Source organism: Medicago truncatula, chromosome 2, assembly GCF_003473485.1.
Source record: "Medicago truncatula cultivar Jemalong A17 chromosome 2, MtrunA17r5.0-ANR, whole genome shotgun sequence".
NCBI lineage: Eukaryota > Viridiplantae > Streptophyta > Magnoliopsida > Fabales > Fabaceae > Medicago > Medicago truncatula.
In genome coordinates this window covers 45,099,086-45,114,710 of record NC_053043.1, presented here as the reverse complement: position 1 = coordinate 45,114,710, position 15,625 = coordinate 45,099,086, and the positions used below count along the sequence as shown (strand labels likewise).

General features: G+C 32.7%; 2 protein-coding genes across 2 annotated transcripts; both read left to right on the top strand.

The window, feature by feature from the left end:
* Nucleotides 1–4,480: 4,480 nt before the first annotated feature.
* Nucleotides 4,481–6,374, top strand: LOC25487731 (rac-like GTP-binding protein RAC2). The gene is made up of 7 exons (XM_013609730.3): nt 4,481–4,926; nt 5,032–5,119; nt 5,205–5,314; nt 5,401–5,464; nt 5,578–5,642; nt 5,867–5,932; nt 6,064–6,374. The coding sequence occupies exons 1-7, from the start codon at nt 4,828–4,830 to the stop codon at nt 6,160–6,162; spliced, it is 591 nt and encodes a 196-aa protein (XP_013465184.1). The 5' UTR covers nt 4,481–4,827; the 3' UTR covers nt 6,163–6,374.
* A 2,171-nt stretch (nt 6,375–8,545) lies between these two features.
* On the top strand, nt 8,546–10,864 carry LOC25487729 (ras-related protein Rab11B). The gene is made up of 2 exons (XM_013609728.3): nt 8,546–8,965; nt 10,183–10,864. Exons 1-2 carry the CDS (start codon nt 8,751–8,753, stop codon nt 10,613–10,615), a joined length of 648 nt encoding a protein of 215 aa, XP_013465182.1. The 5' UTR covers nt 8,546–8,750; the 3' UTR covers nt 10,616–10,864.
* Nucleotides 10,865–15,625: the final 4,761 nt, after the last annotated feature.

Here is a 15,625-nt window from a genome sequence, read left to right as displayed (position 1 = left end):
CGTCTTCCAAATCTTGCACATCAAGTTCATTAGTGCCACTGCAATTTGCATGCTGCCTAGGAGTATTAATTTGAGGGGTAGGAGTTATGGGATTGTTGTTATGTGGGGGGGTAGCCGAGTCTGGCTGGCTCAAGTGGGGTGGGTCCATAGTTGTTTTCTTATGGTTTACTTGTGTGAGGTTAGTGACGTCAGGTATGACCTTATCAAGGACAGGTTTATGAAGGCTTTTGTGAAGGCTTTTAAGAATGGCTTTAGGAGTGATACTTAGGTTTTGAATGATTATGTCATCATTATCATTGTTATGCCTGCGCCGTTTTAGGTCAGTTGAGTTTTTTGTATTTTGTGGAATCACTTGGATGCTAGTCCTTGAGGGGTAGCTGTTCGGTTTCGATTGGTGGGCCGTGTTAGTCAGGACAGAGAATCTGTTGGCTTTGTTTTGGCTAGCGTTTTTAGAATGGGTTGACTGTTGGATGTTGGCTGGTTTTTTCCTCCTAGAAACTAGGAGCCAATCCCCATGTAGCTCTTGTGTCCCTTCATTAATAGTAATAACGCCTCCATTAAGAATTGGTTCAACCTCGTTAATGGCATTTATTTCATTTCCGTTACTGTTTTGCGACATTGAATTGATGGAAATGGTGGCTGGCTCACGCTGAGAATGGTGGCTGTTTTCTTGTTGAGTGGCGGCGGTTGGGTGGTGGTGAGGGTTGGATGTGGCAGTTTTGGTTGGCTTGACGCTGCAGCTTCTTCCCAGATGACCGTAGCAACCACAATTAGTACAGATTAAGTGTAATCCTTCATACTGAATCTTATACCAATGTTCGTTAATCCAAATTTTTCCCACTACTGGCACTGTAAGATCCACTTCTACACATACACGGGCGAATTTTCCTCTTTCAACTTTTAGTGTATTAGTGTCTACCTTTATCGGGCGGCCAATAGCAGAGGCCATTGCTAGTAAGAAGCTTTCATCATAATAGACTAAATTTAGCCCAGGAAAACGTACCCAAACAACTGTCCGTTCAACTTTGGCTTCTGGTGATGCAAATTCTGGTGACCAGTGGGTGACAACCAAACAATGGTCGAAAATCATCCAAGGTCCTCCGGTGATGACTTTCTCCTTATCTGCTTCTTGATCGAATTTGACCATATAAAAGCCATTGTCATTATCCATGATTTCAAAACCACTTTGAAGCTTCCAAGTTCTTTGTAGCCGCTCCTTCATGGTATTGTAACCGAGGCTCTTCCCTAGCAATTTGACCACCAACGCATCCTTCCATGGGGTGCAGAGTTCCTGGAATGTCTTCGGTTCCAAGAAGACCTTTGGTAGTAGACGGTTTCCGTTTTCCAATTCAATGCGGACAAGATTTTTTTCGATCAAGTTCTCTTTTTCACGTGATGGTATGGCATTTTGGGTTCCTAACAGTTTATCTCGAAAAGAAAGTTTGGCTTTGGGGGGGTCGGGTGGTTTTTCGAAGCTTGGTTCACCTTGAGCGGAGAAGACAAACTCAGAGGACATAGTTTCTCCTCTTTAGCTTTTGATTATACTATGATTGAATTTTACACATAAATTTATAATTCAACTCACTTTTAAATAATTAAATATAAGATCTTGAAAAGATGCACATTCGAAGATCCAGGCAAACCCAACTAAACCAACTCAAATGAATTGTAATTTTTTTACTTTAAACTCACTTTTAATCAAAATCACTTCACTTAAATGGTGGGAAATGATTTGTGATACTTTCAAGGCGATTTTGTTCGCGTTAAATAGCGGATGGTTTCTACTAAAAAAATCTATTTTTTACCATTCAAAACAATTAACAAACATAAAATTGTCCAGTTTTTTTTGGCTATTTTACCAAGTTTTTTGTTAATAAAAATATTTAGTATTTAGCTAAGTCTTTTGTTAATAAAAAAATCAATCTTTTCTTTTAAAGAAATAATAATCAATCTTTATACTTGTAATTTTTTTTTTAAGAAGCTAAATTAGCCCAATCAAATTGAAACTGTGAAAATTGAATCCAAGATCTTGAAGAGAAGTACATTTTAAAATTTCAAGACAATACCACCAGATCAACCCAATCTTTTTACTTGTACTTATTTTCTGCACTTTCATTAACTCACAAATATTTTCATATGGCTTTTTGTAATCTCCATATTCAAACATGAAATGAGAGTTTGAGTTTTGCGTAAGAAAATGTCTATCTTTTTTGTTTTTGATAAAGAGAAAAGCAAAAGGCCTATCTTTGTCCATAAAGAAAAAAAATAAAATGATTGAATGTAAATGGTTAATAATTTTCACTAAAAGACAAATTGTTTGAGATAATTCAAGTTCAATTTATGAATAGGACAATTCTTGATCAAACTTTAACTACTTGTATACCAAACTCCGGATTAGAACAACCTCTTTTCCTTGAGTAACACCAAAAAAGTTATAACTTAATTTTTTGTGTATTATATTTTAGTGTTAAATATGTTTTTGTTCCTATAAATATATCAATTTTTCGTTTTAGCTCCTGTAAAATTTTCCTCGAACTTTTCATGCCTATAAAAATTTCAATCACTACTTTTGGTCCCTATTTTTAAGTTAATTTTTGTATTTTTTTAAAGAAATTGTGTATTAATGTATAAAATATTGTAAAAAAAATTATTTTTTTTAACAAAACATAAATTAAATATGAAATTTTAACCATCAAACATATAAAAATTCATATTAAATTCATGTTTTGTTAAAAAATTCTAATTCTTTTTGGAGAGGTTCTTATAATATTATGCATTTTTTTTGCAAAATTTTATTCAAAAATATGAATTTTACATATGAGTTTACTTTAAAAGAGGGACAAAAAGTGAAGATGAAATTTTTTTGAGGAACTAAAAGTTGAAGAAATTTTTTAGAGGGACTAAAACAAAAAGTTAACATATTTATAGGGACCAAAAACATATTTAATCCTATATTTTATTAGAATAAAAATCAAATTCATGACTAACAATAACTCCACATTGTTTTTTTTTTGGTCAAGACACATTTTTTTTTTTGGTGAGGAAAATAACTTCATATTGTTGTGCACCGAAAAGGAAATAATTCAATATTGCTTTACAGATAACTTCATTTTCAGTTGGGACATGATTTTCTCTTTTATCAAAGAAGTTAAGAAGATATGAGCTTAGCTTGTACTCTGTATATCATGAGATACATTCAAAAGAATCATAGTTAGCTTGCAAAACAGGGTTGAACTAGACTTTTTCATACTAAATCATGATTATAAAGCTATGCTTATTGGTGCTGTTGCCTAGCTTAAGGCAACTAAATTAACAAAACTAAAAAAACGGTGGGAGAAGTAATATACTAATTGTATTTGGGTGTATTAATGAAATTTATTATTGCTCTCATGTATTATATAGACATAGCTTTTAGTTGATGGTGATTGGATTGGTTTGTTTTTTCCATGGGAACCGTAATCAAGAATTCAAGTATTTTTTCTTCTTTAAAATAAAAACTTGTGAAAAATAATCCCTTTTTTTTTTAGGGAAGTGAAAAATAATCCTAGTTGCTTGCAAATTGGTGAAATTATAGTTGGTACTCAATAATAATGTACTATGTCATATATTATTGATTATTAATGCATATAAAGTATTATTATTAATATTAATGATAAATAATGAATTGACTCAAGTGGTAAGAGACTTGAGATGAGAGATTTGATTTTTGCCGGAAGGGAGAGTTTTGGTTCAATTGTTTGATTTATGACTCTTGAGTATGAAAACATTCGGTTTGAAGAGACGAACACATCCTATATTGTTAATTAAAGCATCATACCTATAATGATAATTCAAAGTAAATTATTATTATTATATGCCAAAAAAGTCTGCTTTACCGAAGAAATGAAAACACATTGGTAAATTAGTCCAATTAGTGAAGATTCAATTCAAATTTTACAAAGACTTTAGTTTGAATCTTGTTGACAATGTGAAGAGTTTGTTAGTAAATATCATGTACTTATCTCTATCAATTTTATAAGTTTAGAGACTTTTATTGACACTCAAAGATTTTTAAATGCAACTCACCTAAAAATTTTCTATGAAAAAATAAAAAACACATTGATGGGTCATAGTAACTCTAATAATCTGTCAATAAATTAGATCCACTGAGGACTTGAACAAAAATTTATCATTTGGGCAGCGATATAGTGACATGGAAATCAATATTTTTCCTTGAACATAGTAATTTCTAATCCATCCACCCACTTCTCAATTGCTCCAATATTTAGTGTTTGGTTAGCTGTATGACACTTGTACCAAGTTGGTACTATCCAAACTCTAAACCTTCAATATTTACAATCAACTTGTATTTTTTCTCCATGAGTAACTAATTCTCATTTTGTTGTGTAGCCATTAATCAAACAATGTTGATATTCTAAGTACTAATAATTATTCACTATCTCCCTTGTACAATACTTAACCAACTAACACCACTACAACACCAAACAAGTCCTTTTTTGCTTATCTAATAACTCTGTCCTTCCACTTAAAGAAACAGAAAGCTAAATGCAATAATGTTCAAGTTAAAAGGAGTCACACTAAAGTTGGTGCCATAGGACTTGCCTTATTAAATGCTTCACTTCCCCTCCTTTTCAATTCAAAATTCAAATTTACACCCCTCTTGCCTTTTCTTTCTTAACACTACACTTTCTTCTTTTCATTTTTCCACTTTTAGTTCAAATATTTTCAAGTGAAGGAAATATAATAGAAGCATGCAGTGATGGAAACAATAAAACGGTAGAGAAAACTTTGCTTTGAAAGAAGAAAAAAGAGGGTGTGAAACAGAAAATGAGTACAGCTAGATTCATCAAATGTGTTACTGTTGGAGATGGTGCTGTTGGAAAGACTTGTATGCTTATCTCTTACACAAGCAATACATTCCCTACGGTATGATAACAACACATGATGTTATTTTTTGTTTTAACATGTAAATTTAGTTTGTGTTTGGTTGATAAAAAAAAACTCACTTGTTCTTCTCTTATTTTTGTGTAGGATTATGTGCCTACTGTTTTTGATAATTTCAGTGCAAATGTTGTGGTTGATGGCAGCACAGTTAATCTTGGATTATGGGACACTGCTGGTAACCATTTTCTTTAGGCGGTAACGAATCTACGTCTTACAATTTACAATATTTATTAAATTTTTGTGGCTTCATAAAAATTCAGGACAAGAGGATTATAACAGGCTTAGGCCATTGAGCTATAGAGGAGCAGATGTGTTTTTGTTGGCCTTTTCACTACTCAGCAGAGCCAGCTATGAGAATATATCTAAAAAGGTTATTGTGACACATTTATTCACTTGTGAATTTTTATATGGTATAGTTTTATTCAATTGAATCTAACACTAGCTAATTTTATGCAGTGGATTCCTGAACTCAGACATTATGCTCCAACTGTACCAATTGTGCTTGTGGGAACCAAACTTGGTAGGAGCTAAACATATATAACTTATTTGGAAATTTTATGTTACTTACGGTAAAAGTTTAGCCTTAGTAGTCATTTAATAATTAGTTGGAACTTTTATATTATTGACTTGCAGATTTGAGGGAAGATAGGCAGTATTTGATTGATCATCCAGGAGCTACAGCTATTACTACTGCCCAGGTAAGTCATAAAAAGTTCTAGGAATTGGATTCTATGCAGTCACGCAGTTGCAGATCTCGGCCGCTAATGATGGCTAGCACAAATAGTATTTAAGTTGGCATACAAGTTGTCTGATTTTCATCCAACGACCGAGATCTCTCTATTGCTTGATTGCGTTAATACGCTGTCAAGTTTTTTAATAGGTTTTTTCGAGTACACATAAATAATGTAAAATTTATGGGCAGGGTGAAGAGCTGAAGAGGGCAATTGGTGCAGCTGTGTACTTAGAATGCAGCTCAAAGACTCAACAGGTTATTCTTTTAATTCATATATAGTTATAAACTTATGGTTATTTTAAATTAATTAGAATTAGAAAAAAAGATCTAACACAAGCACACTATTAATCTTGTACTAATTTTATGTGTTTATTGCAATATTTCAGAATGTGAAGGCTGTGTTTGATGCTGCAATCAAGGTTGTTTTGCAGCCTCCTAAGCAAAAGAAAAAAAGAAAGAAGAACAGATCATGTATTTTCCTTTAATCAGTATTCATGTTTGATGTTTGATTCACATCCTTTGACATTTGATTTCATGGTTCAGCCTTTTGAACAAATGTATTCCAAACTCTACTACTTTCTTTCAGTTTTCTAGTAATTTTTTGTTGATGGGTCCAAATGATGTTCCTATGTTATATGTAACTGGATATTCAAGGATAAATTTTGTGATAAGAAATAATAGAATTAATGTTGCACAAGATCTTTGTTTTTATGAATGGTCTGGAGAATTTGGTTGGCCACCTTCCACGAAGTCTCTCCTTCCAACCATATTTTTTTCGTTAACAAACCTTGTAGTCAAAACCTTATTTAAGGAATTCAAGTCTGGTTCATTCAGCCAATCTAATATTGGTTGACGTCTTTATAATAATGGCGAGTGGGATAAAATAAACATGTCTATTTCATATATTTTAATTTTAAGGATTGAGTGAAGACTCAATTTGGTCCTTCACAATTTTCTCACGGTCTAATTTAGTCACTCTATTATAATAAGTCAACAACTAATTTGTCCTGAACTAATTTTAATTTTATCAGGAACTAAATTGGACCGTGAAAAAATGTAAAAGATCAAATTGAATTTACACTCTTAATTTTTTTAAAACAAAGATATATGTACATCCTTTCCTATGAATTGAAATATAAATATAGTATTAGTAACGGTTAATATTCCTAGCATTATTCTTTGGTTAATCATCATGATTCAGATCCTTTTCACATGCTGTAAAAAGCTTTAATTTTTGTCATTTGCTTTTAACAAAGGCTGAAAGGTTAAGCAGCTAAATTATTTTAATGACTTTTAACCCACATAAACAGCAACAATTACATCAAGATGCAGAACAAAAATCATACTCCAATCTCATTGTTCTTTAAGAAAACTTAACCTCAAAGTTATATTTGTTTATCTTGCTTGCCTCCAAAGAAATTAAACAAGTATAGATGAATTATCAGTGGATAGAGCGTCTGTTTCCTAAGCAGAAAGTCGTAGGTTCGACCCCTACCTGGCGCGGTTGAATCTCTTCCCTTGTTTTTTTATTTTTTATTTATCTTAACAAGATATCGCCAACACAAGTTGAACATTCAATGGAGTGATTGTGACAAATTCAGATTGCAATTTTTATTTTTCAAACACAACAACTTGGATCGTGACTAACTTGGTTCAAAATGTATTATTTTTTCTTTTTCTTTGCAACTGTTTTAAATGGTTTATTTTTGAGATAATAGTCATTTTGATAGTAGCCATAATAGTTCTTCTTCAATGTAACAAAATTCTAAAATAGAATCAAAATTCTAAAATAATATTTGATTGTGCATTTTCAACCAAAATAGTCTTCAACATTAAAATAGTCCTTCGATGTTTATAGGGACTGATATGACAGTAAATAGGAACTTATATGACAATAAGTAAGTATATTGAATGACTAATATAATAATTTTAACGAAACATATTAACGTAAATGACTATGACTAACACAATACATAATCAACGACTATTTTAAAATTTCGATATATTGAAAGATTATTGTGGCTATTCGTTTCGTTATACATGCAGTTGTGTGGCATTCTTGCCTTTCTGCTGTGTGTGTCTGTTCATGTGCTCTTGCTGCTGTTTTCTGATTTTGAGGAGATTCTGTTGGGTCTTGTGGCCGCTGCTATTGTGCGGCCTGCTGTCTGAGCACTGCGGCTGTGCGTACAGTCTTGCCTTGGCAGCAGGTTGGGTAGCCTCTTGGTCTTAGGTGGTTTATTTTGTTTGGTTTTGTTGAGCGTTTCCGCTTTTGATCCAGCTTTTAGGGGGTATTTTATTGAGTTTGTTTTAGGTGTTTGGTCTTTCGTTGTTGGCGGCCTTTGTACTCTTTTTCCTCCTTGTTGGTTTGTGCTTTTTGCACAACCTAACTTTTAATAATATTTGTTGATTAAAAAAAAAAAGACTAAAATGACAATTGTCTCATTTTTTTTAACATATGGAGGTGGCGGTGACTTTCTAACAGATCTATATCAACCACAATGTTGATATTGCTAAGTTAACATTTTTATCTAGATTCAAATTTGATATAGCGTATAAGTATGACATTTGAACTCGCCCCCGTATTTACCGGAGAAAAATCGATTTAACTGGATATTGATGCAGATGCGGGGAAAACCGGTTTCATTAACCATTGATACCAATGTTGATGGATTAGTCCACACGAATCTTTCTTCTACATTTGGACACATTGGAATTAGTCGATTATTAAACCAAAAACCTAGTTTTTAAAACAAAATCAAAGTCCCCTTCAAAAAAAAAAACAAAATCAAAGTCGTAAACGCCTTCCTAACATTGCGAAAATAGCCGTTATTATAAAATTGAAAAGAAAAAAAAAAACAAAGATTGATTTGATTTGATTGAGGAGCGTGAATTCTATTCATTCGGCCACCTTTTTCTGTAACAGTCTCCTACGTTTCCTTCTTTGGCAGTACACGTCTCTCTCTCTCTCTCTCTCTCTCTCTCTCTCTCTCTACTTCCTTCAAACCCTTTTCATTCATTTTTCGATCTATCTTCATATTTCAGCAATACCATTTTGTTTTCATCATCATTATCAATGGGTGCTGTAGATGAAGAATACGATTACTTGTTCAAGTTGGTTTTGATCGGTGATTCTGGTGTTGGAAAGTCCAATCTTTTATCTAGATTCACTAGAAATGAATTCAACTTGGAATCCAAATCCACCATCGGTGTTGAATTTGCTACTCGCAGTGTTAGGATTCTTGATAAGCTTGTTAAGGCTCAGATTTGGGATACTGCTGGTCAAGAAAGGTCACTCCTTTTCTCTTCAATTTCATTCTTTATGCTTAGTCTATGATCTCGGTTTTAGTTGTTGATTTTTGTTAATGGGTTTTGTTTGTTTTGTTATTGATGATTAATTGATTGAAGTGAAAATGAAAAAGTGTGTTTTTTTATTTGGTTTTTGGTTTTGATCTTAATGTTTAGGACAGTGATCATAGACAGAGGATTTTGTGTCTGTGAATTTGCTGTTGGGTAGATTAGATAATGGATTACGGTTTAAGAATTTTGTTTGTTTTGTTGTTGATTGATGAATTGAATTGAATGGAGTGAGAATGCAAAAGTGTGTTACTTTTTTGTGGCTGTGCAGTTTTTGCTTTTGATTTTGGTGTTTAGGATAGTGATCATAAGTAGAGGATTGTGTCTTACCATTTGTTGCTGGGTAGAGAAGGAATTTTGATGCTGGGGTTCAATCTGCTGTTATGTTTTTAATCTTGGATATTTTTTTTTTGTTAAATAAGATTTTAAATTGTGACTGTGGTTGCAATTGCATTGTGATTGTGATTCTTAATATCGTAGAGAATTGGGGTTAAATATCACTAATGCGGACTCCATTACGATCACAAAAACTATGGATGGTAGAGCCTAACCATTGTTTATGTCTTCCAATATCCATTTAGTTTTTTCAAAGTTTGCAATTTGTTCAATTTCAATATATCAGTTTCTGTTCAATATGATTGTTCCAATTACCCCTAGATTCTCTTCTAAAAGTCTAGACTTTAAGTTTTAAACTTGTTAATATTGTTTTTGGATCTAACTCCTCTAAAGTTAAAATAATCTCAACAGATGAAATCAACTATCAAGATGTCTTATTGCATGTTTGGTATCACATTGAGTAATTCTGATGAACTCTCACCATGATACCAAATATGCACTTACTTTTTCCTCTAAAATCTAAAATGAGAGTTCAATTTAGAGAATTTGTTCATTTACAATGTGATAACACTAATCAAAATGAGAGTTCAATTTAGAGAATTTGTTCATCTACAATGTGATAATACTAATCAAAACTAGATAAATATATAACTCATTCCTAAATCTCGTAATCTCGCTTTTTCCTCTAAAACGAGAGTTCTGTTTAGAGAATTTTTCCATCTACAATGTGGTACTTGCATGCTAATCAAACTTAGATAAATTATATAACTCATTCCTGAATCTTGTAGTCTCTCATTCTTTTTTATGTATCACAGATATCGTGCAATCACAAGTGCATACTACCGTGGAGCTGTTGGCGCATTGCTGGTGTACGACTCAACAAGGCATGTGACATTTGAAAATGTTGAAAGGTGGTTGAAGGAGCTTCGAGATCACACAGATGCCTATGTTGTAATCATGCTTGTAGGAAACAAAGCAGATCTTAAACACTTGCAAGCTGTGTCAACGGAAGAAGCTACCACATTTGCCGAGAAAGAAAACATATATTTCATGGAAACTTCTGCACTAGAGTCATTGAATGTGGACAATGCTTTCGTCGAAGTGCTCACTCAGATATACAATGTAGTGAGTAAGAAGACTCTTGAGAAAGAGAATGGCTCTGCATCAGTGCCTAAGGGAGAGACTATCAATATTGGTAAAGATGATGTTTCAGATGTTAAGAAGAGTGGATGCTGCAGTACAGCATAGTTTGAATTGAAAGATGTATACATTAGAAGAGGAAGTTCTTAGTTACAGAGTAAATTCTCATCATTTTGGGATCCATTTGAAATGTTTTGATATTTGATTGATACCTTTATTTTACCATTGATACCTTTATTTTACAATTGAATTTTCTCCTATTTGTTGTGGGAGTCATTATTTTGTAATGTGTTTTCGTTTGCTGAGATATAGGGTTTTTCTCAATCTATTATTGTTGTTACAATTCAGGTGTTGTTTGTTATCTTGAAATTTCTACCTCTCTTTTTGCAATGTTCGTTTTAAATTTTGACTAAGTTAAACGTCCAATGAAATTAAATTTTATTTTGAGACTTAAACTTGACCTTTAATTTTTTTTGACTTTTATTGATTTTTTTTTTTTTCTATTTCAATTCTATTTTGTAGTAATATCTTTTCAAATATTGATGTAGGATATAAAAAGTTAGCAAATTTATGGTTTGACACAAACTACAAAATCTAATATAACAATAATGGTAATAGAAAAAATCATTTATACTATTTGATTAAGTAGGCAAGATTGGACCGCGCTTTAGCGACTTTAAAGCGCCAAAGACATGTGACTTTGGATACATAAAAAACATTAGTCGAGGGGGACATGTGACTCTAAAAGAATTGTTTTTTTAAAAAATGTGACTATGGATCGCACTTTAGTGACTCTAAAAGGGACGAATATTCATGTTTTATCCCTGATGAAACAACATTCAAACCTTACTTACATCTCGACTGAGCACAAATTAGTCGAGGGACAACTTTCTTTGAGATACAGTCGTGGAAAAGAGAAGTATCAGGATGAATATCTGAATTTGTCTCTAGTGAAGGAATAATCTATGATTAAACTTTATTTACCCCCAACCTAATACACATTAGTCTTATAATTCCTTCATTATGAATTTCTGAGGGTGAAAGTGAAAACAAAAAAATTATAGTTATAAATATTTATGAGTCTCTCATTATCTTATTTTTTTTGGATTAAAAAGATTATGGGTTCACAACACCCTCTCTTCTTTCACCATGGCTATTGATGCTTCGTAAATATCACGTTCTCTCATTATCATGTAACTCAATGCACAACCCTTTTTATTTGTTTTACTAAATTTGGTTACTTCATTACAAATTTGCATCTGGTTATATACACAGGAGTGAATTCTAGTGAAATAGAAATGACATTTTTTGCACCATGAAAAGGCTTTGTAGTGTTGAAGGATAAATACGGAGGAAGACTCAACTATCCCTCTATTCATCATGTTTTAATTTCTTATGTCATGACCATAACGTCAATAGATTCATTTACTGATATTTGTTGATCTGACAATGCATTATATCATGATAATCTGTTGTTGGTTAGTTACAGAGTTTGTTACCTTACGTTACTCTTGCAGCCGCTGATATAGCTTATACTATGTTGTTCATCACAGTGAGTAACCAATCAAAGACACCAAATGACGATGACGGAACTGAGACAACATTTCAATTTCAGCTCTAAATTCCGCAATCCCCTGCAGCAATCGCGGATTCCCCCTTTTCACTGCCACTTTCCTGCCATCCCTTAAGTCTCGCTTGTATACTTTCCCAAAACCACCTACCCCAACTATAACCCAACTCTCATCAAAATTGTTTGTACCTTCTTGAACTTCCGCAAAAGTAACAAGATACTACAAGTTCGAAACAATGCTTATTGTTGTGCCGTTGGAGTATTTACTTCCCATCTTATGTGATGTTGCAACGCTGACAGATAAAGGAATCCATGTCTTCGACCGCCTTTGTCTTGCCATCCTCTTCCTTCTATTGCACAGTACACAACAAACTCCGGCCAAGACCAATGCACTCACTACCTGGACATTCACACCAGCTATCACACCAATCTTACTAGAACTTGAACTACAAGTAACTTCTTTGCAAGACCAACCAATTCAAACAAACCAAAAACGGGTGTATTTATTAGGGTCTATTCGGATTAACTTATTTGACCTCACCTGCTTGCATAAAAACTTGTGAGACTATTTCAAAGAACTTGTAGAAACAACTTACTACATGCCCATCAACTGTTTTCAACTTATTTCTACAAACTCTCCAAGATAACTCATTTATAAATAGCTTATAAGAAAACAATTTATATTTATTTTATCTTTTGTTATAAATAGTTTATGAGGAGTGCTATGCATCGCGAGCAATTGTCTCACGATTGCATAGCGAAATAAGTTCAACCACTTAAAATTTTTGCTGGCCAGAATAAACACTGGGTGGGGTAAATGGTTAGCCAATTAAAACACTTCAAAGCCGGAATGCATGGGCTTGGGATGATTTCGTGTGAATTTTTTCGCCCAATATATCATTTTCCATAGTTTATACTTAAGCTATGAGCACTTAATTAAATTATTTATCCAAAGCACATTAATGCTATTCTTAATTCTTAATCAATGACAAACAAATCACATCACTCAAACATTATATTTTGTTATATTGTGATACAAATAATATAAATTTGTTATCCAAAAGTTGAACAATATAATTTTTTTTTTTGAGAAATCAAAATGAAATATTAGACCATTTACAATGGTTGAAAAGTTTCAACAACCTTCAACACCCACTTTTTCAATTCGCAACACACCACATCATTTTCTCCAACCAGGGTGACAACTAGGGTATCCATGGAAGAATGGTGGGTAATTTACCCCAACCAATAGACATTAGCCACATAAGCACATTTTTAAGTGGTATCCATGAACTATCTTGACCCCACCAACAAATTGCTCATTTTCATTGGTTGGTGGGTAAATTACCCACCATTCTTCAAAGGTAATCTAGAAAAAACAATATATAAAACATATCAAGTGAGAATGATATGTTTACATGAGAATGGTAGGAATAAATAACAATCTTTGGATCAAAACAGACAGCTATGATTAAAAGCTTCATTTTAAACAACACATGTACCTAATCATACTTGATTGATTTCCTGAACCCATTCATCTTCTCCAACCTTACTATCAATTTTTACTACTGTGATTCTGGTAACACGCTTGAATCATCAACCTTACTATTCATCTTCGTAACTCGCCGTCTCTCTCAATTCGACATCACTCTCTCACTCTCGCGTCTCTCTTTAAATTCAAATCGAGATTTGCCGATGACAATGGCAACGCGAAACTGTAACAGGGACGGTTGAGGCGACGTTCTTCGATCTCAACCGCCATCTCATCTGCACTCTTCGATTGTCAAATAAAAATGATCTCGGCCAAAGAATGATTGTCAAATAAACCCATATTAAGTAATTGTATCAACCAACTCAAATAATTGATTTATTTATATTATCATTATTTAATCTTTCTTACTAAAGCTTGTCTGATCAAGCTATATGTTACCCTAATTTTAACCTAATATTTTCCCTCCATCAAACAAACATTTAATTCTGCTTAGTGTTTTTCCTACTCATCAAGTTAAGTTCAAATTTTAAATTTCCCTCCTACAACTATTTTTGTTTGCCGATGCATGTACATGAGGAATGTGAATGATGGCATTTAATAAAGTCTATTCTCATTTAATCCACTTCTGTTATAGCCCCTCCACTTTGTGTGCATTTATTGAGGGATTTTGTAATTAGAATTCGTTAGGCTTTCCATTATCTTTGCATTTTGAAATTCAAATTCCTTTCCGCTATTTCCAAAGCAAATTCATGACCTGCATTTACTTGAGGCAATTCAGTTCCGTCTCCCATCTCTTCCACTCTCTCATCTAATTCTCTCTGATTTTTTTTTTCTCCCCATTTTTTGACCTCTCTCATATTTTCTATCTCCATTATCTTTCCTGATAATTTTTTCTTCTCCCACTTTTCATCCATGATTTTCCCTAAACCCATCATCTTCATCGATTTGTTCTTAGAGAGTTATGTTTTAAGGATGTTTTTATTTTATTTTATTGTTATGTCTCTGATCCCTCTTTCCCTTCAAATTTCAGTTGATGCATTGGAAGAGGCACACTACGATCTATTAAAAGTTTATCTGCATTCATTATACAGACACATTAGGCTGGCATTTGAGGCGGATATTAGTGGCAGTATTGGAAGTTACAATCTATGGCAATTGATCTATTTTTTGCTTTTTTTTTTTTTTTGTGCAATCATCTTGATGAAGTTTACTAAAAATAGTTGTTAATTTGAGAAAAGGTCGACAAAAAGATAATTGGATCTCACAGAACGATGTGTGGATGATGGGGATTCTTCTTTTTCTTTATGTTTTAGCTCCATATTTTTTTTAGGTTTCATCTTAAAACTTTGATTTCCATTTTTATGTTAAAGGTTTGAGAAATTATGTTGTGTTCTTAGAGACACAAGGACACGCTACATTAATGTTTGTTTTTATTGATGTTTTTTTTTTTTTAATGATAATCAAGATGGCTGTTTTTGTAAGCAATTTAAACTGTTAGTAATTTTTTGTTTGTTATTTGGTGTGGTTTTAGGGAGGATATGTAGACACCGAAACATTGAGTTGATAATTCACCGTCCATAATCTCATACATTGATAAAGTTGGGAGAGCAATGAAATGTTATCTGTTGAAGGTAAGGATAAGCAAGTGCATCAAATTTAAGTATTAAATAATATAGTAGTATGCAAGGTATATGTTTAGAGGAAGCAAATTTGTTATGTGTCAAAGTTAAAACGTAAGAGATAAAAGAAATTAATTATGAAAGACTCATGTTCATTGAAAATTAGAGGTGTAAATCAAATGCAGAGGTATGTCTTATGGCATGAAACAAGTTTAACAAAGCTGCAATTGTTATAATAGATCTCATGCCTTTTAGTGTGAGATTCTTTACAATATGTACATGTTTCATACAACAAATAACACAGGTTTGTTCAAAAACAAATAACACAGGAAATTTATTGGTATTTGGTTTTGTGATATTGCTGACTGTATTCATTTTCTTTACTCTTTCTTTATTCTACTATCAGTTTAGGATTCTCCTATTCTTTGTAATGTTGA